Genomic DNA, 26,856 nt, shown 5'->3' with positions numbered 1-26,856 from the left:
TATTAAGTTGAGTACCTAACTTAACTAAAAATTATTTCTAGCTTTTCAGTTCGCTTTTAAACTGCAGTCGTGTTTTTTAATTTTTAATTAATTTTTAAGGTATCTACTGTTTTCGGATTCCGATAGCAGCAGTATTGCGGCGCGACATTACTGCCGACTGCATTGCTGCGCTCAAAATAGTATCAAATTTAGATCAGATTATTGAACCGAGTTCCGTTCTAGACACTTTGATTAAGACAAAAGCCTAACAAGATTTATTGCTCCGCTTTCAAATGGCAGAACCAGATTGTGCCAAGCGTCGGTGTGCCAAGTGCCAAATAAGCTGCCATTATCTTTGGCGAAGTATCTGGCACAGGGTATTTTGGAACAGTACTTCAAAATGTCAAAGGTAAAGGAGAATATTCAAAGAAAAAACAAGAAGAGTTTAATAAAAACACGGTGTAGAAACACTGTTATGCACATGTTATTCAATTCAATTCAATTTATTATTCAAGCAAAATGCAATTTTACAGGACTAGCCTAAGTCATTACATTTCTTATACCTAAGTTCAATTATAAGTAAAACTAATAACAATAAAATAAAATAAATCAATCAATAAAATAAATCAATAAATCAATAATTTCATAAGGAGTAGGTCACAAAAATACGTATTTAAACATTTAAATCATTAGGTTAGCAACTCGCATATTTTCATACAATCTTTCTCAATAACCGTCCAGCCGTCCGCAAACAAATCGCAGGAGTGTTGCACAGCACCGAGCTTATTGAGCGTGTTCAGCGCTCGGCAAACGGGCGAGTTGCGCCGCGAGACCGTGCGGGCGGGAGGGACCGCGAAGAGACGCAGCCGGTCTGCACGAAACCGGGTACGCTCGTCCGGGACAAACAACCGACATGCCTCGCCAACTAATTCGGGGCAGTCCAGGCGACCACGTTATGCATGAGATATGTGAAATTATTTCGAGATTTGAGGAATTTCACAGTCAAATTATAACCGATAATATCTTTTATTCTACGCCGAATAGGGAATATTACGCAAAACTCTGCGTAGGGGTGCCACTTCCACAATCCGTCACAATCTAGGGGTCTACCGCAAACGAGAGAGTCGCAGACTCTTGCATATTCGAGCGATAAAGAGGCAGATAGAGGTGAGTTTCGATTTTCGCGTTTCCTTACGATGGGTGCTAGTGCTGCACTCTGGCGGCAGAACATTGCTGTAGTACCCCTTATTGGGAGCGAAGCTCGGGCTCTTAGGCTGCCTTTCCGTCGAAATGACGACGACAGCGGAGATGAAAGGAGAGGTTCGGAAATCAACCAATATCATGTAGTTCATTTCTCTTCTACTTTCAGCTGGATGAAAACTAGGGAGTGCTCCTGGTTTTCTATACAAATACAGAACCGGAACCGGGAATTCCCGGTTCTTGCCATACAAACTCAATACCGAGATCATTCTCTAATTAAAACCAATGTTATTCATTGATTCCCGCACGTCTCTCATTTCTACTCATTTCCACCTCAGCCAGCAAGCCAGGTAGCCTTCAAAATAGTTACAATGAGAAAAGCTGAGATATGGAGTAGTGAAAGTAGTTACACATTTCCTTCATTACTGAGATGTGTTTTACTGTGCGGAACCCGAGATGCGTACGTAAATAAACATTGTGTATATTCTTAGACAGGGAGCTCGTTCAGTAAATTAACGTGGGGCTCAACCCGACCATGCGCCCTAAGGCAATGTTCACATAGACCTAGCGAGACATAAACAGACATAATTAAATACCGACATATATGTTATCGAAGCGCTGGTGGCCTAGCGGTAAGAGCGTGCGACTTGCAATCCGGAGGTCGCGGGTTCGAACTAGGGCTTGCAAATATTCGAAACTTTCAGATATTCGAATATTCGACTTTTTCTGACGACGTATTCGAATATTCGAATAATTATTCGAATATTATAAAAAATAAGAAAAGGAACGAGAAATCGGTTTATTATCGTTTTATTCAAAAACTTTTTTCACATATTGCTAAAACTAAGGATATTTGGCAGAAATCCACTTAATTTACTAGATTTTATCATCCTACTATTTATAAGATGCCCACATTTATAAAAACGAGTAAAACGCCAAAATTAGACGTATTTAATATTTCTTGATAAAACTTATTATAAATGCGTCGTTGCGTGAAATAATATAACTTTAACCATCCAAACACCTAGAAGATGAGAGAGATAGATGAGATAAGATAAGGAGATATTGTAAGATATTTTTTTAGTAGGTAATTATTTTCCGATTTAAATTAACTTGTCACTCAGAGGCCTGTAAAAAGGCCTTTAATTTCATTGTATTTTGAATCTTTATTGACTTTATCTGTTTTGGCAAGTTATTATTCCTAATGGCCGGCTAATTATAATAATATTGGAATATTTAAGGGGAAAAGTTAGTTGAGTGAGTACTGGGTGGATTATTCGTCAGCTAAAGGTGCATGGTTAGATTACCAAGTTGGGCAGGTTTGGTATGATTAAATTTGAGAATTGCGATAAGTGGCAAGGTTTAGACTTCAAAAAGTCGCTTAACGTACGCTTGTACTGAATATACAGAATGACCCTTTAACTTAAAACTTACGCACCGTAAAAATAACATACTTTTTGATTTCGTTTTCTTTTAAATTGAGTTAGGATTCACTGTATTCACGAAGTCTATCGAGAGGAATACAGTAAAAATATTGTTTCCTTCGTATTTGGGTACCTACCGTTCCTCATTCACTGTAAATACCCGTAAAACACACAGAAACTGTAACTACAGCGGATGACATAGATTTTTTTATAGTAATAAAAAATATTCGAATATTCGAAACCTGAGCGGCCGAATATTCGAATATCAAAACAGGTCGAATATTCGACAAATTCGAATATTCGAATATTCGAATTGCAAGCCCTAGTTCGAACCCCGGCTCGTACCAATGAGTTTTTTGGAACTTATGTACGAAATATCATTTGATATTTACCAGTCGCTTTTCGGTGAAGGAAAACATCGTGAGGAAACCGGACTAATCCCAAACGGGCCTAGTTTACCCTCTGGGTTGGAAGGTCAGATGGCAGTCGCTTTCGTAAAAACTAGTGCCCACGCCAATTACTGGGATTAGTTGCCAAGCGGACCCCAGGCTCCCATGAGCCGTGGCAAAATGCCGGGACAACGCGAGGAAGATTATTTATATCATCATTCATCATTTTCCTCGCGTTGTCCCGGCATTTTGCCACGGCTCATGGGAGCCTGGGGTCCGCTTGGCAACTAATCCCAGTAATTGGCGTGGGCACTAGTTTTACGAAAGCGACTGCCATCTGACCTTCCAACCCAGAGGGTAAACTAGGCCCGTATTGGGATTAGTCCGGTTTCCTCACGATGTTTTCCTTCACCGAAAAGCGACTGGTAAATATCAAATGATATTTCGTACATAAGTTCCGAAAAACTCATTGGTACGAGCCGGGGTTCGAACCCGCGACCTCCGGATTGCAAGTCGCACGCTCTTACCGCTAGGCCACCAGCGCTTCAGGAAGATTATTTATATATGTTATCGAAGTTACCTGCAGGTTAGAGGTAATTTCTTACATTTTAAAGGTGATGTTCAGATTTCTACTGCAGCTCAATTATTCCGACGGTGTTGATATCGCTCCTGTATCCATCAATTTCCCTGATAAAATGAGTGACGGATTGAACGTCATGATCTCGGGAGTAACGCGGCGGCGAATGTCATCGTTTTATCATAAAACTTGCAACTCAGCGAAGTTATACCGCAATAGTAATGCAGCTGTCAGCATCAGCTACTAGACATTGTGGCAGGGAATTTATTTATTTCACAGCAAAAGCTTATGCTGGAGGAAATTCTGTTACCATATGCAACCATTAATAGTCCAGGGCTATGCAGTTAATTACCTCAAAATAGGCGGAAAAGGGAAGCCTTTGTCATTCGGCTCTGGCCAGCTATCAAGGGCGGATCTGGAGGGAGTAAGCCCTGTAACAGTAGATATTTTTCAAAACTGGCGACCCTGACTATTCTAAAGCTGGATCCGCCCTTGCCAGCCATTTCTACCTACCGACTACCTTAACTACTTAGTATTGCTATCTGCCTTTAATAAGGAGCGGCCAAGTAAATGAGAAAGGGTCTATTTACCTAGGTAAGCGACCTTATTAACTGCCAAGACATGTCGGGTTACATGCATCCTCATATAACCTTATTAGCCTTTAAATTACAAGCGAATAAGAACTTTAAATTTATGGCATGACAGTTCTAACTTGAATAGCGTCATATTTTGAGTTAAGTCATTTTAGGGATGAAATTTTCAGAGAATTGAGCCGGAATCAGATTGTCTCAAGATGTTGTGTTCATTTTGGAGTAAATGGCGTTTGAAATGGACTGTAATTGTTCATAAATAAGGTCCTAAATAAGACAATAGGGTTCTTTATTGACGGCCCTTACCCTATTGTTGTTTAATTAAGGTCTGGTCTGTAATATTGCCTATTTTATTATATCGTGATTAAACACAAATAAATTAAGGGATAAATAGACTAATAGGATGCGTTTTTTGATTATAATAACATATTATACATTTGATCTTGATTTATAATATGAATAAGTTTTTGGCAAAAATTTCATTTTTGGTACAAGCTTTTATCGCTGACTGTACTTTTCTTACGACAGACAACTAATACTCATCGAGACAATTCTAAAAACCCCTAACACACATTAGGTTAACCTAACATTAGGTTGCGTTGTTTCATCACAGAGTTCCTATGGCCACCTCCTGTCTCCATCATCAGATCAGCTCGATGGTACCATAATATTGCATTGTCACCCTACTTACATGTGTACGCAAAATTTCAGCTCAATCGGAAGCCGGGAAGTGGATCAAATTTAACTTGCAATATTCCATTACATAGTTATAACTACAGGTCGACCTAATAACAGCTTGTTAAAAACTGAAAACGTCAAGGTGTAGTTTGACGTTTTCAGTTTTTAATATTATGAAATCAACAGATAACGCCTTCTAAAGAAAAATTGTGACATCAAACGATGAGTAAGCGAAATGGTAAGTTATTACTCTTTTACTTGTACCGAAAGATTTGATAAGAATATTCAATTCTGATTTTTCGTAACTTTCACAACAAGTAAGTTTAATAGTTTGGTAGAAAAAAGCAAAAATCTGTCTCACCTCCTGCTCTATCCCAAGAACGTGAGCTGAATAAGCAATAAGTAAACCAAGACATAAAGATGTTCATAACTACGAGCCTAAATGTACGATGTCACAAGCATTACGATAACGCTCTAGAAACAAAGAGACTTATTTTGTTCTACACGCGATTTTATCTCTTATCAACCTATGTATACGGTTTAACATAGTGTGTAAATTGTCGTGGATTTTTGTCGCTTCGATTCTGGAAAATATAATAGGTATTTAACAATAATTTAGGCTCCGCAAAAGTTACTGGCGCGTGACTTATTACCTAGCTTATTTGGTATTGATTTGAAAGCATTTCTGTGATTGTACCTGAGAAATAGTTATTTTCTTTACATAGGGGAAAAGTTGTTGTATAGCAAAGTTTACTGTAGAGCAAGCGAAAGATTTGAAAATAGAAAAGCCAGAAAAGGTACGAAAAGTGAAAGATTCTCGAGCGTTGCCGTTGCGTAGGTTTCAAGGCAAGCTTTATTACATAGATATTTAAAAGTGAAAAACGCAATTAAAACCTTGTTTTATTTCGTGTGTGTTTTAGTGATTAATATCAAATAACTTATTACTTACTATTATAATGACATAAAATCCAATCCCATATTTTGTAAACCAATTCGACCCAGGGGTATAAAAAGACTTTTAATATAGGTATTAGCTTTGCTTGTAAAAGCGAAACAATATATTTTCCCTTTTGTTTTACACACAATAAAGCTACCAATCATGCTGTCATTGGTATCGTATCGCTTCGTGAAAAAATTAAAACTCCCCCCCATGCGGCCGTCGGCCCTGCTTCCGCTCATATCTGCTCGAATCTATCTTAATTTGAGAGCTCGTATGTGGATATTGGACCCGATTCTGATTTTGAAATAGACATCTATTAGATATCTTTTAGACATCACCAAGATACGATAACGATATGTTTAAGATCTAACCTGTCAAATTTGACATTTCCGCGATTCTGAAGATGCTCTTGAACGATTTCCAAAAGACATGACTTAGAGATCCAATTCACATCTAATAGATATCTAACTCTGTCTAACGTAAAAGTGACATTGGTTGCCCGAATTGCGCTGCAAAAGAGAACTAAGTAGTTGATATTTAAACTATAACGTATCTAGAAAGGATCTAATTCGTGTCGTCTCTTGTGAATATCTTGAAGTTCGAATATTACGACAGATTGAGGATACGCCAACTCGCTGATTCAGCAGTTTTTTATCTACACCCAGCTAGTATGTACAACAGTAGGTTTTGAGATTTTATTTCGTGTATTAACCATGTGTTGCTTAACAGCCTCATAGGTTATGAGTCATAGCCTAGTCGGTAGTGAGCAGGAGGAGGGTTTGAATCCCCGTAAGGGCATTTATTTATGTGTTTATCGCAAATATTTGTTCCTGTGTTATGGCTGTTAATTTATGTATAAAAGTATATTTGTATCTATTTAAGAACGTGGACTGTACGCGTTCACGCGTATCGAATGTGTCATAAGTTACTTTATTTGCTTACCTTACAAAAATAAGAAAAATACTTTCTCTCACCCCAATTTTCCCTGTTTGCACACACCCCGTATTAAACGCAGCATCTTACACGTTCACAGTACCTTCATTGTTTCATCACAACAGACAAAAATTAGAACCAACACAGCCTTACGACAAAAAACCTTATCGACGACATCGCGATAAGCTAAAATAAACTTTAATATAGGGATGGAAAGGTTGTTTTTAAATGGGGAGAGTAGTAATAGTGGAAAAGGGGTCACGGGGTAGGCAAACACGAATCAACGGAAGGCAGGGTTAAAATCGCGTATGGAAACAAAGTTTTTGATGGAGGGTTAATATTAAAGTTGATGTTGAAAACTTTGTCAAGGTAACAATTATTTGACCTTGATACTAAGAAAATAGTAGGTGTAATAATATGTCCCATAGTACTTAATTCGCTGGCATAAGAGCTATGGGACATATTTTTGAGTAGGTACGAGTATGATGATTCGATATTTTGATTTTGGCATTTATGTATTTATCTGTCATTAATAAACGCAGATAAATAAATGCCAAAATCTAAATAAATTAGGATATATTAGATATGAAGGTACAGTTTGTAAAAATATGGGTGCACTCAAAAATATGTCCCATAACTCTTATGTCAGCGAATTAAGAACTAATAGACCGCGAGCCACGAACAGGTTTCCATGACCAATCGCCTCCCAGGCGATAACTCCTATAGTGGTTAACGGCTACGTATGATGAATCCTCGTGGACGTCAGCTGCCGCTCCGTTGGTGGGTTGAGGAATGGCAGCCACCGAAACACGTAAAAAAAAAATATTTTTTCAGTCATCGCCTCCCGTTTGATACTTTGCCAGATGATAGTTTAGATGCTATTGTTAATAAAAAAAATCGTCAGCCGGTTGTATCGCGGTGGAAACACCGTCAGCTGGTCACATCAACATGTAAAAAAAAATTTTTTTTTCAGTCATCGCCTCCCGCTTGATACTTTGTCAGATGATAGTTTAGGTGCTATTGTTAATAAAAAACATCGTCAGCCGGTTGTATCGCGGTGGAATCACCGTCAGCTGGTCACATGAACATGTAAAAAAAATTTTTTTTTTCAGTCATCGCCTCCCGCTTGATACTTTGTCAGATGATAGTTTAGGTGCTATTGTTAATAAAAAAAATCGTCAGCCGGTTGTATCGCGGTGGAATCACCGTCAGCTGGTCACATGAACATGTAAAAAAAAATTTTTTTTTCAGTCATCGCCTCCCGCTTGATACTTTGTCAGATGATAGTTTAGGTGCTATTGTTAATAAAAAAAATCGTCAGCCGGTTGTATCGCGGTGGAATCACCGTCAGCTGGTCACATGAACATGTAAAAAAAATTTTTTTTTTCAGTCATCGCCTCCCGCTTGATACTTTGTCAGATGATAGTTTAGGTGCTATTGTTAATAAAAAAACTCGTCAGCCGGTTGTATCGCGGTGGAATCACCGTCAGCTGGTCACATGAGCATATCAAGCAAATAAATAAATAAATAAAATCTAATATATGTTCATGTGATCCAGATGTGTTTTTTAATTAACAATAGCACCAAAACTATCATCTGACAAAGTATCAAACGGGACGCGATGACTGAAACCAATTATTTAGGTCTCCGTGCCTTCGCTTGAACCACTTACGAGATAACACCCTTGTAACTCAGACTAGGGCTTGCGATATCCGCCCATTTTTCGTATCCGGATATTTGGAATATTTATTATTTTAGTATCCGGATATCCGGATAAAACGGATAATTCGAATACTTACTTTTTATTTCATAAAACCCAGATGAATTTAATAAAAAGTGCAATATAATACAATTTTATCTACACACATGTCATTAGTGCTCTATAATGCGTTCAGAAACCGTAGGAAATGACCAGCTTTATTACAACAAATTTTACTGTGAGAACTTTCTTATCTGTGGTAGTAGGAAAATTTGTACTTTAATGTACATAATGTTATAGATTGTTGTAAGGTTATGAGTTTAAATTTGGAACAGCAGTCAATACTCAAGTGGGTCTCTATTCTAGTATCCATATAGGTATTAAAATAGTTATCGATACGAAACGTCAATTTAGTATGTTTTTTTATTATAAACCGCACGATATTTGATCTCGAGTGACATGAGATTAGGGACTTCATTCTTTTGTCTAGTAATTTAAAAAAACTACGGATGCGTGACATGCTTGAAAAAATTTTCATTCACCGCCATTTGATCTTTTAATTCGTTTTAAGTATGTGTTTAGATAAAGTAGTGTATGTAACTGTACATAATTAGGTATTAAAATACTCGTGTGATCCTATTAAGAAACTCACTACCGTTCGTTTCTTAAACCCACACTCGTATTTTAATGCCTCTCATTATGTAGCAGTCACATAAACTACTATTACGTACACAAGGCTGCGTACCAGCAAGTATTAAGCTATTTGTGGCGTTCTACCTTTTCGCCGATGATTTGAAGTTGATGTGCAAGTGCAAACATACAGCTGGTGTAACCGCGCGTGAAGTTAGGTTAGTTAAGTTAGTACCTACGAATTATTGTGTTGATTTGCCACGTAATGGCAAAATTAAATTATACTCTCCAAAAACTAAAAATGAATTTCGGCAAAGATTTCATACACAACCTTTAATTGCCTGACTAGATTAGATATGGTTTTTCGAACAGGTGATACAAACTATACCACTACATAGTATAAAACAAAGGCGCTTCCCGCTGTCTGTCTGTCTGTCTGTCTGTATGTATGCTTAGATCTTTAAAATTATGCAACGGATTTTGATGCGGTTTTTTTTTTAAATAGAGTGATTCAAGAGGAGGGTTTATGTATAATTTGTTACCCGTGCGAAGCCGGGGCGGGTCGCTAGTTAGTAATAATTTACTAGGTTATGGCGATACTTCAACCCTCAATTTAATATTGGCAGTCTGCGCTGCGAAATTCATTTCTTGATAGGGGTTTTGATAATATTTAGAGAATCGAATATCTTCTAAGTGTTAGACCAGTCTCTTCTTGTTGAGATTTTACATTGCATTTAAAGTCAATCAAGATTTTCATTACAGATTTATTCAAATACAAAATGCTAAAACCTTCTTTATCGTCTGCTAAACCCTACTGCATTTCGTTCGGCAGTTAATATCAACCGAAGTCCTCCTCCGTTGGACTCGATCTAGTTCTGTTCGCCCTTTGTTAATAACGTAAGTATTCGGACGCTAACAATAATAACAGCAAATCATGTTTGACAAGAACACGGTACAAAGTACGCTCAAAGTTACTTTTACGGAGCTAGGTCGATCTGTATAAGAATATCGACGAAGAGTCGGCAATCAAAGAGTAATATTTCAATAAACAGATTTTATAACGTAAAAAATTTATCCAAATAAATAAAATCAACCGAAAACGTGAATACTATTATAAATTTCAAAGTTTTTAAGATAGTTTTCTTAAAATTTGTAGTATTACTTAATCTAAATACGGATATTAAATTGGACGGATATACGGATTGCAAGCCCTAACTCAGACATAATCAAGCGAATTCATCAACTAGTAGCGACATTTATCGCGCCACTCAAGTAATAATACCGCCCGGTTGCCAGCACTCGGCTGCTTTCACCTCGGTACCATATAAGCCGGCAAGGCCCTTAGCGGTGGTTCAAGCTTCGGCAGGAACCTAAATATCCGTTTTTTACCCTTCGGGGGAAAACGGTTCTATTTAGGTCTCCGTGCCTTCGCTTGAACCACTTATACGTGTTTAAACCTCTGCCGGCGCGGGCCCGGGCGTAATGTGACTGTTAATATTTATGCAAAAATCACATAATGAGAATATGGGCCTGAAATTTATTCCGTATTGACATAATAAAGGATTGTTTGCGTCAACCTTTAAGTAGATTTTCATCATATGGATTTACCGATAGATGAGACAATTCTTAGCACTGACTTGCCACATAAGTTAAACATTGCCACTATAAAACTACTTGAATTTTTATATAAAACAAAACGGTTTGACTATTACTTGAATGACTTTTCCTTAAATGATTATTAAAGACATAATCTTATATGAACCTGAATGTACTATCTTACGCAAATAAATAAATTATGAATTTAGTACGTGTAGGTTGTACACATTTTTGTGTAACCACTATCTGAGTAGTAGTTCTGATGCTTGTAAAATAAACCTCATAAGTGAATTTTACATCAAACCCTTTCAGACTACCTCTGATGCTTTCTTTACAACAACCCACTTGGTGATAAAAAGGTTTTGTTGTATTATGTAATGATATTATTTTAAGAAAATAATTATAATAAAATACTACTTGTCTGTTGCTTAACCACAAATAATAGCACTGCCGGCCCATCGAAAAACCTGTTTTAAATTTGTAACTAATAGGAAAAGCTTGGGTCCTCTTTTAACATATTTTCTATAAATTTAATGTAAATTGGTAACTTGTATCATACTCATACTCATACTAATACTTTATTGATAATAGGTGATTACATGTCAACTTACATAGCTAGTACAAATAATAGGGATGTAACGATACATAATTTTGCCGATACGATACCGATACCGATATTTAAAGTAAATAATCGGTGATACCGATACCGATATCGATAGCCTGGTAGTTAGTTAATAAATCAAATAAAATTCAATGTTAATAATTTATTGTTAAATGAGAAAAAGACTAAATGTATTAAGTTTGTCACTAGTAGTAACGTTAGGCATGTGCAAACAAGTGTCATTGTGAAGGATGAGGAATTGGAATTAGTTGATAGTACAGTTTTTCTTGGTGTAACTTTAGATTCTAAACTCCAGTGGGGTCCCCATATTGCTACTCTTTCGAATAGACTGAGTTCTGCAGCTTTTGCAGTGAGCAAAATCCGTCAGTTAACTGATGTGAAAACAGCTCGATTAGTATATTTTAGTTACTTCCATAGCATTATGGCATATGGTATTTTACTGTGGGGTGGTGCTTCAGAGATAAATACCATTTTTGTTCTGCAGAAGAGGGCTATTCGAGCAATATACAAAATGAACCATAGAGACTCACTTAGAGATAAATTTAAGGAAATTTACATAATGACAGTGCACTGTCAATACATTTATGAGAATATTCTGTATGTACATAAAAATATTGTAAATTTTAGAAAAAATTGTGAAATTCATAATATTAATACTAGAAATAAACATAAGCTCGCAGTGCCCTTCACTCGGCTCCATAAAATTAAAAATTAAAAATGGGTAATTGTGAATTATCTATTAATAAATTTAAGAATGATGTAAAGCGTAAACTTATTTTTAATGCGTATTATACTATACCACACAAGACTACGTGAATGATAAAACAACGTGGGATTAATTTTTATTCGAAATGATTATTTATTTATTAGGTATATTTGATTAACGACGAGGAAATTGATATTCCGAATATTCTGATGTTTGTACTTCTTTTGTGTTTTTAATTTATTTATTTGACATTTAGATTTTATTCTAGAAACATTCTAGACTAGTATTTTATATCGACATCGGCATCGTTGCCGGCGATGCCGATATATCGGCCTGCCGATTATATCGGCCTGCCGATTATATCTGCCGATATATCGTATCGGTATCGGTATCGTTACATCCCTTTGTCAAATAACATAATAAAAACAAAAATTACAAAGTATTCTAAATATTAAAGGTGATTCGCTACTTGCGTAGTTTTATATTTTCATTCATTTACGTTAATATTTCGCAGTCAGAAATTCTTCTATATTATAGAACGACCGCTCAAAAAGCCAAGTTCTTAAAGAGTAACAAACTAGGTGCGTCTGTTATTATTGCTGGCAGGTTATTATACACGGAGGGGCCCATGACGTGTATAGTTTTTGCTCTCTTTGCTAAGCTACGGGGCACTGCTGCTAGTTTTTGTCCGTATCGTGTAATCCGGTCGCTATTGTCGGCCCGTCTGGGGTATTTATCTCAATTCTCTCGCGTGTATAAGGCTGTTTGCAGTATCAATAGACCCGGCAACGTGATAATAGGTCAGATGTAATGTAATATGTTTTTTTAATGTGGACAAATACCCAAATATTGACATTATTTAGATTTAGACATTAATAGTTATTGACTAGGTATACCAGCTTTATTTGTATATAGCCCATTACATAAGGACAACATATTCCGTAAATGTGTAAGAAATTATGTACATGATGTGTTTATTTGTGAAAATAATTTAATATTATTTCGAATCGAGCACTCCTCTGCCTAAATGTAGCGTCAGAAGTGAAGAAGACAATACACTTCACGATTTAATGTATACGTTATTAACTAGTAACAATTCTCAGCTACCTAGTAATAGTTTCAACTAAGCCGATACTACATCCTATAGAGGTACCTTAAGTCAACGCACAGTATCATAGATATAAAGATACACCAAGTCAATTACTATTATTGTCTAAATATTGACAATATTTGGGTATTTGTCCACATTAAAATACATATTACATTACATCTGACCAATGATACATCTTACCATTTACATTAAATTGATAGAATACGTTAAACCAGAGAGGACCCAAGCTTTTCCTATTAGTAACAAATTTAAAATAGTTTTTTGGATGAGCCGACAGTGCTATTATTTGTGTTTAAGCAATAGACAAGTAGTATTTTATTAATATTTTTTTTGTGAAATAATATCATTACATAATACAACAAAACCTTTTTATCACCTAGTGGGTTGTTGTATCATCAGAGGTAGTCTGAATGGGTATGATGTAAAATTCACTTGATGAGGTTTACTTTACAAGCATCAGAACTTCTACTTCAGATAGTGGTTACACAAAAATGTGTACAACCTACACGTACCTTATAAGTAGGTCTTAGGTATTCATAATGAATTTATTTGCGTAAGATAGTACATACAGGTTCATATAAGATTATGACTTTAATAATTATTTAAGGAAAGGTCAATCAACTGAAAGCCAAACCGTTGTTTTATATAAAAATTCAAGTACTTTTATAGTCGCAATATTTATCTTCTGTGGCAAGTCAGTGCTAAGAATAACCTCATATATCGATAATTCTAAATGATGAAAATCTACTTAAAAGTTGACGCAATCAATCTTTTATTTATTATGTCAATACGGAATAAATTTCAGACCCATATTCTCATTATGTGATTTTTGCATAAATATTAACAGTCACAGTACGCCCGGGCCAGCGCCGGCAGAGGTTTAAACACGTCTCATAAGTGGTTCAAGCGAAGGCACGAAGACCTAAATAGAACCGTTTTTCCCCCGAAGGGTAAAAAACGGATATTTAGGTTCCTGCCGACGCTTGAACCACCGCTAAGGGCCTTGCCGGCTTATATGGTACTGAAGAGAAAGCAGCCGAGCGCTGGCAATCTCGTAAGTGGTTCAAGCGAAGGCACGGAAACCTAAATAATTGGTTTTAGTCATCGCGTCCCGTTTGATACTTTGTCAGATGATAGTTTAGGTGCTATTGTTAATAAAAAACATCGTCAGTCGGTTGTATCGCGGTGGAATCACCGTCAGCTGGTCATATGAACATATATTAGATTTTATTTATTTATTTGCTTGATATGATCATGTGACCTGCTGACGGTGATTCCACCGCGATACAACCGGCTGACGATGTTTTTTATTAACAATAGCACCTAAACTATCATCTGACAAAGTATCAAGCGGGAGGCGATGACTGAAAAAATATATTTTTTTTACATGTTCATGTGACCAGCTGACGGTGATTCCACCGCGATACAACCGGCTGACGATTTGTTTTATTAATAATAGCACCTAAACTATCATCTGACAAAGTATCAAGCGGGAGGCGATGACTGAAAAAAAAAATTTTTTTTACATGTTCATGTGACCAGCTGACGGTGATTCCACCGCGATACAACCGGCTGACGATTCTTTTTATTAATAATAGCACCTAAACTATCATCTGACAAAGTATCAAGCGGGAGGCGATGACTGAAAAAAATTTTTTTTTTTACATGTTCATGTGACCAGCTGACGGTGATTCCACCGCGATACAACCGGCTGACGATTTGTTTTATTAACAATAGCACCTAAACTATCATCTGACAAAATATCAAGCGGGAGGCGATGACTGAAAAAAAAATTTTTTTTTACATGTTCTTGTGACCAGCTGACGGTGATTCCACCGCGATACAACCGGCTGACGATTCTTTTTATTAATAATAGCACCTAAACTATCATCTGGCAAAGTATCAAACGGGAGGCGATGACTGAAACCAATTATTTTAAATTTTAGACTGTATTTATTTATTTGCTTTATAAATTCATGTGACCAGCTGACGGTGATTCCACCGCGATACAACCGGCTGACGATTTTTTTTATTAACAATATCACCTAAACTATCATCTGACAAAGTATCAAGCGGGAGGCGATGACTGAAAAAATATTTTTTTTTTACATGTTCATGTGACCAGCTGACGGTGATTCCACCGCGATACAACCGGCTGACGATTTGTTTTATTAACAATAGCACCTAAACTATCATCTGACAAAATATCAAGCGGGAGGCGATGACTGAAAAAAAAAATTTTTTTTACATGTTCATGTGACCAGCTGACGGTGATTCCACCGCGATACAACCGGCTGACGAGTTTTTTTATTAACAATAGCACCTAAACTATCATCTGACAAAGTATCAAGCGGGAGGCGATGACTGAAAAAAAAATTTTTTTTTACATGTTCATGTGACCAGCTGACGGTGATTCCACCGCGATACAACCGGCTGACGATTGTTTTTATTAACAATAGCACCTAAACTTTCATCTGACTAAGTATCAAACGGGAGGCGATGACTGAAAAAAAAAATTTTTTTTACGTGTTTCGGTGGCTGCCATTCCTCAACCCACCAACGTAGCGGCAGCTGACGTCCACTAGGCTTCATCATATATGGCCGTTAACCAGTATACGAGTTTTCACCCGGGAGGCGATGACTGACGAAATTTGCGCCTGGCTCGTGGACCATAAGTATGTGACATATTTTTGAGTAAGTTGCACCCATATTTTTTACACTTGACTGTACGATTTCACGCGGGACCTTTTTGTAGCAAAATTCATGTCTTGTTTTTTTTTTTCATAGTAATTGTAAATATTTTTAATGAAATAAATAAATTAACAGGTAAATGTACATTCATCAATAAATAAACTAACTTAACTAAATAAAAACTAACTGTCTTGTTTAGTTTTGTTTGTGTTTGGTTTAGTGAACAATTGTTTTGTATTTTAATATTTTCTGTGTTTACACAGAAAATATAAACCAGATATGGATGCTATAAAAACATATTTTTTTTTACAAGATATGTTAGTTTTCGAGTACATAATATAATAGCTGTTAAGCAGACAGATAAAATAATCTTAACTAAGAACCTGTTTTTGCCAATTTGACTATGGAATTCTAAAAATGGAACGTTATAGCTCATTACAAAATAATTTTCGTTTTAGTTTAACAAATTCAATGTATTCCTGAATGGGCTGAATGCTTAAACAAGCACATGGATTTTTGAATAAGATTTTAGTTCATTTATTTTTAATTTTTAATAACATACGTACGAGTAATAAGATGAATGTTATTTAGTTTTAGTATAAAGTTAATTTAACTTATCCAACTTTTTACAACTTTTATATTTCATGTTTCCGAGTTTATATCTAAACTAAAATCTAGAACTGTTTTTATCTTCTAACTTTTAAGACTTTTTATAATTAAACTTCATTATTCGACTACCTTGGTTTCCTATTAAACATTTTATGAATGTTTTATATTAAACTTCTTTTGACTTTTGTTTTAAACTAAAAAATTTTTTTTGATGCCAATCGATCCCATTCCTATTGAGGATCAAAAGCTTGTATGGAAGCAATAAAAAAATTCCGGCTAGAAAAGCCACAAATCGAGGAAAACTTTTCCAATACAATTTGTATGAAAATGAAAACTTTTATTTTTCAGATGCTATTATTGTATGCCAATCGATTCCATTCCTATCCAGTATCAATAGTTTCCTAGGGGTCAACTTACGATAATGTACTAAAAAGCCACAAGTTAATAAAAACTTTCTCCATACATTTACTATGGAGAAAATGTGAAATTTTATTCACAATTTTCTACCTCGCCCATCAGTCCTACAGCAATGTCTTCATACAGTATTATGGTTCTTAAATGTAACAGGACTGATTGGCCAGATAGAAAACTGTGAATTAAATACACACACAATACTCGTAGGTAAAGTGTCATTCTATGGAACTTGCTAACTACGAGTATGTAAACAAACCGCCATCTTGAAATCGTCTCTGAATGTCAATTTACTAGTGACTTTTGTTTACATAGTAAGCAAGTTCGATAGAATGACACTTTAATTAACAGCTCTTGTCAGATTTCTAAAGTTATTCCAGTCTACTCAAAGGTTAACTTGAAGAGATCCCTCAAAGGGATAAGTTCGCCTTTGTACTTCTTACTAATGGTATGTTATTTTTAATATGTCCTTTTGTACAATAAAGAGTTTACTACTACTACTACAATGATTCGAATAAATCTTCTTGTAGTCAGTATTCGAGTGCGGATCGGATAAAGCACAAGTGTGAGCAAGCAAAGCTCCCAAAACAGAAAAAGCTCCGGTAAGCCGAAGCTTGCATCACGTCCGCAATTTCTTACGATCCAAGCTCCTGAAACTTCGACTGTTTATAGCTAAAACCAAGTAAAAGTACCGTAAACTCGGGTTACTTTCACCCAACCGAGGATAACTTTGACCCAATATGAAAACCACATAAATATAAGTACATATTATACAGAAAAGCTAAAATAATAAGAATGACCGAATGGGCACCACAGATCACCCGAGGCAGAGGTAGACCAAAAATGAGATGGCGAAACGATCGGGCCTCATTCTATGGCGACTGGCGGGAACATGCACAAAGCCGTGACGAGTGGCAAAAGACAGGGGAGGCCTTTGCCCAGCAGTGGGACACATAGTGGGACATAATAAGCTAAAATCAACGATATGAAAATGTGCAATAATTTCGATGAAATAATAAAACCGGCCCCGAATTAACCCTAATGGCCAAAGTTACCCTTCAGGGCTGTTGTAACCCGATTGGGTTACAACACACACACGCGTTAGATTTAACGCTATACTAATTTACTTCAGGTCTACCACCAAATTTTCTATACGATAGATTTTCCAAAACACCTGATACTGAGTTCTGCCAGTGGACAACCAAACTTTATTGCATTGTGGGGCGATAATGCCACAATCTAAGCCCATAATATTTTACGAACATTTTACGCACTTTCAAACTCGTTGCTAATATTTTATGCTAAATACAAGCAAATCCCTCGGCAATAATCTTAAAGAGAGATAAAAAATATGTTTTTTTTTGCACCCGCTCGTTAATGCTCTTACTGAATTTTTTATGAATATTTTTCTTACGTATTATTATGGTATAAGTTGTCGGTAGTTGGGATTTGTACCATTTGTCATCATTTGACTAAAATATCCTCAAAATATTCTAGTTTAGCTTTGATACCACGTTTATTAAAATTCATCATCTTCCTCGCGTTGTCCCGGCCTTTTTGCCATGGCTCATGGGAGCCTGGGGTCCGCTTGGCAACTAATCCCAGTAATTGGCGTGGACACTAGTTTTTACGAAAGCGACTGCCATCTGACCTTCCAACCCAGAGGGTAAACTAGGCCCATATTGGGATTAGTCCGGTTCCCTCACGAAGTTTTCCTTCACCGAAAAGCGACTGGTAAATATCAAATGATATTTCGTACATAAGTTCCGAAAAACTTATTGGTACGAGCCGGGGTTTGAACCCGCGACCTCCTGATTGCAAGTCGCACGCTCTTACCGCTAGGCCACTAGCGTTTTTTTTAAATTATGAACAATAGGTATATACTTGGTCAAGCAAATCTTGTCAGGAGAAAAAAACGGCAAATTTGATAAATCGCGGATTAGCAACACTACATTTGAATTGTTCGAATATCGCGTGTCATTTATATCTTATCTGTGGAACTGTTTTGTTTACTTTCCATCGTTGTTCGATGTACATTGCTGCTTTTTGGGTTACTATACTTTAGTTCGCTTTACATTGCTACTGACACATCCTGGTTGACAGACTATACATACTTACTTTATAAAAATGTGTCCAGGTATTTTTGGGCTAGGTACCCTGTTATACAACACAGCCAAAGTTAACTCACAATATAGACAACATTGAGACCGAACCTTATTTACAAAAACTACTTACGATAATTTATCCTCTTGTTTTGCTCCTAACTTCAGAACATAATGTAATTGTAATCAAAAATCGATTAACTTTCGCAAACCTTCTCCCAGTTCTCCCACAGACAAAATAAGAATTTATGTAGATTATAATAAGGTTTAGATTGAAATAAAACGAATGTGTGATAATACCTTTTAATATTGCACTGATAGTAGTAATTTCTTTGTAAGAAGTGGCCAAAGAAGGATAAAAGAGTGGTAATGGATTGTATCGTAGCGATCTACGTGGCTACGTATGCTACGGGGTAGACGTAAATGTACCTATACGTAGAGGATCTACGAAGTCTACGAACTTCGATTTAGGAACTATTCTCAGCCCATTAAATTATTAACTTTAAATAATACTAGCGACCCGCCCCGGCTTCAAACGGGTTAAAAAATTATACATAATCCTTCCACTTCAATTACTCTATCTATTAAAAAAAACTGCATCAATATCCGTTGCGTAGTTTTAAATATCTAAGCATACATAGGGACAGACAAACAGCGGGAAAGGACTTTGTTTTATACTATGTAGTGATTATAGTTGTTGTATTTTGTTTAAACCATTCAAGTTGTCGGAAATTTAGTTGATTTATAAATCATTTACATTCTTATCGCTCTGACTGAATCACACATTTCTAAATTGGACCCTAACTCAATTCCAGAAGGATAGTTTTCAATTGATTACTACGTTTGTTATGTGGTGTGCAAATTAGTTTAGGTAAATAACTGTTGATTGCAATTCAGAACCACAGAAGCCTGTTTATTTAGTAGGATTGAGGTTGAGAAGGGTCCTAATCAGGGGTATCTCTAAGGTATTTGCTCGTTGCGCTTTATATTGTGGGGTAAGGGCATAATAAGATTAATAAGATTAAGATTCAAATTTGTCGTCCGTGTTTGTGGGAGTGGCTAGTTATGATTAAGGATATGGAAGCATTAAATAATGGCATATGTCGTGTCGAATTATGTGAATGTATTAAAGTACTTAATTTAAATAAATACATATAAATGTTGCTTCTTATAGAATTTAAAGTTAGTTGAAAAGTTAACGACATTCATAGAGATGGGAATGGTAATGGGAATTCAATAAAGCTACGCTTGCAACGTCTGTATCTACATTATAATTACGTTAAACATGAAAAAATACAATAAATAATATCGTTTAAATAGGTATTCCAATAACCTAAAAGGACTAAGGTTTATTTGGGTAATTCCAGAAATCTGGTAATCCCGAAAATCATTGTAAAATCACTCATATTCCGTTGTAGTTAGAGTCAGCTTTCGGAATTATCCGCCACTTTCGTTCATTCGGAAATACCGGAATACACCTTATCCCTAAAAAAAACGTATATTTTTGGCCCATTGGTAGAGAGTGCTTTAAGGCGTTATGTCCGCCATTTTGACTTATTGTTATACGTTTAAATAAATATATTATCCATATCCCATCATCGGATCAGCTTGATAGTACAACCTTTGTCATTTTACTTTAGGTATTTTGGCGGCCATATGAAAAAAAGTTATCATAAATTTCCGAAATCCATTTGAAAATATAAATCTACCTACTATATGTGCCTATGTAATATATAGTAATATATATCTCTTTATATCCTATGACTTTTCTTCACGCCGAAAAGTTTCTGAACTCTCAAGATTCAGCATAGATAAGGAATATCTTTGTCAATTTGGAAAGGTAAATTTTAGATATTGTCTGCCCTTTGAAGCAGAACTGACGGTCTTTGGATAAATTGGGTAGGTAGTCAGTGAATTCATTTTGCATGTTTAATAGATTTATATTGATAAGAAGTAATAATTTCCTGCCATTTTTTTATTCGATTTATGTTCGAATGTCCCATAATATATTATTTATTAATATATGGGAGACCGGGCTTTGCAGAGATAAGACCTAGCTAGATAGATTTTTCGCCCCCGAAAACCCTCATAATATAGCAAAGTTCATCGAAATCGTTAGAGCCGTTTCCGAGATCCCCGAAATGTATACATATATAAATGAATAAACAAGAATTGCTCGTTTAACCTTTTCCACGCCGTGTCAAACACAAAAGCTGTCACTCAGTCGCCACATCATTGAAGTGTCAAAACAAAAGTTGAACTTTATGTATATATACATAGGTCGATGTTGCTCTGTAGTCTGTGACCGATTAATCGGTCTTTGGCGTTGAACCTACGGTGCGGATATATCGGTCATTGGCGTCCAAAAGGTTAAAGGTATAAGATATTTATACTCTGTCTCTCAAGACGAAAATCCTCATCTAAGAATTAGGTACCCAATATCTCCCAATACCCTACGTATCTCTGAAGTCACTATACCCTCATTACTACTCTAACTCCACTTACAACATCAAAGACCCTTCATCCGGAACCTTAAACTTGCCCTTTCGACCTTGAATCAAGTATCAATCGTATTCTCACCAGTGAACGAGTGTGGGGAGTCAAATAGAGCCCAATTCAAATTTACAACTTGTTACGGTTTTGATCTTAGTTAGATACGACCTTGAAGATCACTCATGCTGATTGGTGGATGCGACGACCAAAACGATCAAGGTCGTATGAAAACCAGTTTTAAAATGTTACAAGTTCTTTAATCCGAATCGGATCTACGGTAAGAGCTGTACGATATGACTGAAATCCTAAATAATTTATATTGTCAACCTTATCAGACATCACAAAGACGTGTGCGGGGAAGATGGCGTAACTACCTTAGAAACAGAAAGTTACCGCAGATAAGCAAGTTTTCAAAAAGTTATCTGATTTTTGCAGGAAAATATAGAAAACAAAAGTAACTTTCATTTTGGAAATTGAAGATTGCATGGGAATCCACATGAAAATATGATAAGTTTCCAAAATCCCCCGTGGAAATATCGCAATTTGGAAACTTGAGGGCACATAAGTGCTTAATATCTAGGAGACCGAGCTTTTCTCGGTACACACCTAGCTAGATCGATTTTTCGCCGCCGAAAACCCCCATATAGTAAATTTCATCGAAATCGTTAGAGCCGTTTCCAAGATCCCCGAAATATATATACCTATATATATATATATATATAAATAAATATACAAAAATTGCACGTTAAAAGTTATAAGATAAGATACCTACTGGTTCTTCTGAGGTCATATCGTGCTAGCATCAGGCGGTCTAGCATGAGTTGCGTTCTCGCGCGCGACTCCATACATCTGGCGCGACTTCAAGTATGGACTCGCCCGCGAAAACGCAACTCATGCTAGACCGCCAGGAATGACACCAAAGTAAACACTCAGCGTTTGTATCCGTTATTCGGCAGCGCCCAATTTCCGGAGACGGCGGAAAGTGGACACAGCGCGGGTTTACAACTGTAACATAGGGGTTTAAAGGTGTGTGTACGACCTTTTAAATGACAAATAAAGGTACGGGAGTAGAAAAAAAAGCTATATTCAGCTTTAGGGAGCACACCTGCTAATTTGATGTGTGGGTTAAAATGTTAATTCGGCGTCTATTATCTCTATCTATTAGAAAGTTAACGATATTAATAATTTTTTCTAAGAGTTAAGTATAAAACATCACGAAAGTAAGTAACTATTATAGGTACGAGTGTCTATCTGAAGGCCGTCGACAAACCTACTCTATTAGGCGGATATGTTTTCAAACTTGATATCTTCTACTGACACACAAAACATCTGTCTACGGGTCTACGCGGTCTAAACGACCTAAGCCTTCGAACGGGCGATATCACAAAGACAAATCTTAATCTCTCACCGTCCATTCGACAAGGCGGCCATTTTAGGAACGACGCAAAATGATGGACGGATTAAGCGTGATGGTCGCGTGTTTGGAAAAAGTAGCTGTTAAACGATAGATAACCAATTGAATGATTTCCAAATTATAATGAAGAAAAATCTTCATCACTACATAGTAAAACAAAGTCGCTTCCCGCTGTCTGTCTGTCCCTATGTATTCTTAGATCTTTAAAACTACGAAACGGAAATTGATGCGGTTTTTTAATAGATAGAGTGATTCAAGAAGAATGTTTATGTATAATTTGTTAACCCGTGCGAAGCCGGGGCGGGTCGCTAGTTTCCATATAAATTTGAAAAGGTGTCTTAGCTGTCAAATAGACGAAAAATACGTAAAGTAGTGAGTTCAAACTTTTTCAGCGCTTAATAGTTCTAATGTTAGGTAATGGTTAGAAAAAATGCAAAACGAGGGTCAAAGGTGAATGTCCAATATTATGGAAACTTTTGAGTTAAAGTTAAGATTTAGGTTATAAAGAATACACTTTCTTCTTGTTACTTTCCTTTTGATTAAGGAATTTCTCGCCTTCTGGAGATACACCTGTACAGATACTTGACAGGCCTTCCTCAATAAATTTGTGGATTACGTTAGTCCGAAACTAAGGGCTGATTTAGACGGCGCGCGAACTCGCATGCGATTTTAGTTACATTGCGGACTGTTGGTTACGTCCAATTCAACCGACCGATCAAAACCCGCAATGTAATGAAACTCACATGCGAGTTCTCGCATCGTCTAAATGAGCACTAAGCTTAGTACCTACGTAACAATTTACTTTACATACTGGCTTAATTATTAAGCGTTAATTCAATTCAATTCAATTCAATATTTCGAATCATCATTCATCATTTCGAATAAAGAATCCATATTATTGTTAGTACTTAAGGCTAAACAAAACTTATAAATCTAAGTTAGTGACAAAAAGTAGATACAAATACAAACAAACACAAAATATTAACTATACTTAAAAGCGGCGTGGTGCGGCGAGCGGCGGCGCGTGCAGCCGCACCCAGCGCGCGAACAAAGGCGAGTCCCAGCGCTGCGCCAGCACCTTTAGAATACTGTTTGGGCTGTGGCGAAGACGGTAGACTAATGACGCACACCGTTTTCTAATTATTGCGTCGAAACTATCAGTGTGCGCCTCGGCAAACATAGTTGACGCGCTACAGTAACGCGGCAGCCCAAACAGCACCCTAAACGCGTTGTTGTATTGTACGCGCAGTGCGTTGTATGCCCGCTGCGTAAAACTGACCCACAGATTGCACGTATAGAATGTTTGGCAGTATTAGCTTCACTTCATTACTACAACGAGCAAATCTGCGGGCCAGCATGTTACTACGAACACACAACGCCCTGCGCTTCCTCTCTATGTCATAAAATTATTTTTATGGCTGTTTCTATAACTGCAATAGGACCACCACCGTTCAGAAACGATCACTGGCAGTTTCAAACAGCCTCCCCAAGGTATTGAGAAAGATTGATGGTGCGAAGGTGATCGGTTGTAAGCGGTGTCATATTTCATCAGAATCGGCCGGCAAATTGTCTGTGTGTGGAGTCCATTTTTATGGCTTTCGAAAGTTGCTTCTTATACAGGATGAGCAAACTAAAATGGGTACCTATAAATGCAAGACAAAAAGTCATTGAGTATCCGCACGGCGGAAAAATTTCTTAGAATTATCGATAGAAACGTTCCTCGTTATCCATTAACTTTTTGGTAACTAAAACGACTCGGATATAAAGTTCCACGGTAAAATCAATTTTACAGCCCACCCATACTATCAATTTCCTGAATACACCGGAAATAACCGGAAGTCGTTACTTCCGGTAATTTTAACGAAATTGACTTGGGCTCTATTACCGGATATGTGTTACGCGATACTGAGTTTTCTTTGGTTGCAGTTTTTCTAAACTCTTGACTTAGTGCTGCAAGTTCAAGACGAATTCTACTTTGTGTTATAATAAAAGGATACCTATTTGACTGAATACTGAAAGTCAAGTAAACTTCTTTTTTCGATTAGCCATGGAGTTTACCCCTTTTAACTTGGAAAAAAATGCTTTAGTATGTCTGTCCGGACGTTCACCTCCACAGCAAGCAGGTCTACTTGAATAAAGAATATTTTGACTTTGACTTTCAGGTCGCATTTCTTGACCGATTCCAGTAAAATTTTGTGAGCTGGTTCGATAATTATACAGTTTTTTTTTGTTAGTTCATGAAATTTCTTTTAAAATAGGTTAGCTATGAGGGTTCATGAACTCCTACAACTCAACGAACCACTAGTTTTTATTTCTATTTTGACCGTTTCAAATGAGCACCCTGTATGTAACCTAGATAATAGTGATTTGTTGGTTAAGTAAAAGTTTTTTGGCAAGAAAAGGTGGTTAGAGATTGGTTCTACAACTTGGATAACAACGTCCATATACCTAAGTAATAAGTACCTAGGTGTGACAAATAGGTATAAGTAAAAACTTAGTTTAATTTCTTGAATGTGTGTGAGGTGTTTTGGGTATACATTCAATAATTATATTTGAAATTGTTAATAATAAGGTTAATGTTACAGTGATATTTTTAGCTAGTTAATAACTTAGAAAATAATGATTAATCCTGTCAATATCGTCAATATCGATTAAAGCGCGAAGCATCATTGATGCTAGCTTTGTAATTTTTCGATCATTTTTTTGCTTGGCGCTTATCGCGATTAGAACGCGACACACGAACCGGAGTGTGTTCTTTAGTAAAGCTGTCTTAAAGATGATTTTTATGGCAAATTAAGTATTTTGATGCCAAATCGTGTATTAAATTGCTAAACTACAATTTTAAAACTACTTACGATACAGAATTTGGCGGTGTTCGGGCAGTTGTCTAAGCGCGTCGCGCTGCGGTTTGCGCACGGCGTGATACTGCCGACGCCGTCGCTGTATTGCCCGCATTGCCAGCACTTCAGCGCCGCGCACGCCGACACGAGGGCTAGGAGCAGCGCTGCCGTCGCCAGTCGCGTTGTGCTCGACATTTTCTGGAAAAAAAAAAGTTGAGATTAAACTTTCTTGAGACATATTTTAAACTGTTTAGACGACAACAGTCTTACTCACTTGAATTTTTAGTCGCTATTGGTTGTTTCGGGCCCAAGCATTCAAGCGAGTGAAACCGTTGTTGCCTAAACAGTTTAAAATATAAAGTATTATATTATTAAACATTGATACAGACATATAATTAAGGCTATGTGGGGTAAGAAAAACTATGGGACAAGATACACTTGTACGGAAAGTAAATAGAGATACATAAAGATGTTAAAAACTAAATTAAATGAGAAGACTGATAAATAAACCTGCATTAATAAAAAGGAAAATAGCTTGGTGAATTTGCGTCAATTCAATTACACTATCGTCTTTATTTTTGTACCACTTACAATAAATAAATAATGTCATCATTTACTTTACATAAGCCCTAATTTTCTACTCAAAGAGTAAAATGTTAACTTGTGCTTTACAACTAGGTATTCAAGTTTTTATCATTTCTATCTAAACTTTTATTTCCAGCACATTTCGCCACAGTCTGATAAATAAAACAAAGATCTGATTTGGTTTTTACAGCACATTCATAACTCCCGTAACTATGCCAACCTTACTCTGCGTGGTACAATTACTGTCGGTGGCGACACGAGCACGCTCGATCAAAAATTGCTGGCGGTTTTTTAACCGCCGGTAATTTAACCTTTTGGTTAAATAGGTATGTATGATTATAAATAAGAAGGCTAAGTGTCTCATATAAATGATCGTGTCATAGTTTATTCCTAAAAGTCCTGTGTCCGAATCGAACAAAACATGAATCATAATAAAATTACACATCCAAAACGTGTCCAAAACCCATTCGCGTAACTAGCATTGATCTATCTAACGGATCATTGATTGCGTCGGCAACATAAAAGATCTGAACAGCTGTTCCAAAGCAATCACTTTGCTAGCGTTCGATTGTTTTAAAAAACGTGACGAACCGAAAAGAGCTCTAAAAAAGTAGGCTAAGGTCCGAAATTGGCTGGA

At 36.5% G+C, this 26,856-nt stretch overlaps 1 protein-coding gene across 1 annotated transcript in view; it reads right to left on the bottom strand.

The window, feature by feature from the left end:
- LOC134657524 (uncharacterized) overlaps positions 1-26,856 on the bottom strand; it is a 129,532-nt gene that overhangs the window by 54,269 nt on the left and 48,407 nt on the right. The window contains exon 2 of the mRNA XM_063513100.1: positions 25,650-25,832. Within this exon, the coding sequence (XP_063369170.1) occupies positions 25,650-25,829 (180 nt within the window). The 5' untranslated portion in view covers positions 25,830-25,832. The remainder of the gene's footprint in view (positions 1-25,649; positions 25,833-26,856) is intronic.

Source organism: Cydia amplana, chromosome 20 (genome assembly GCF_948474715.1).
Source record: "Cydia amplana chromosome 20, ilCydAmpl1.1, whole genome shotgun sequence".
NCBI classification, from domain to species: domain Eukaryota; kingdom Metazoa; phylum Arthropoda; class Insecta; order Lepidoptera; family Tortricidae; genus Cydia; species Cydia amplana.
Note: the sequence above shows the minus strand (reverse complement) of the source record. Positions and strands in the feature narration are given on the sequence as shown.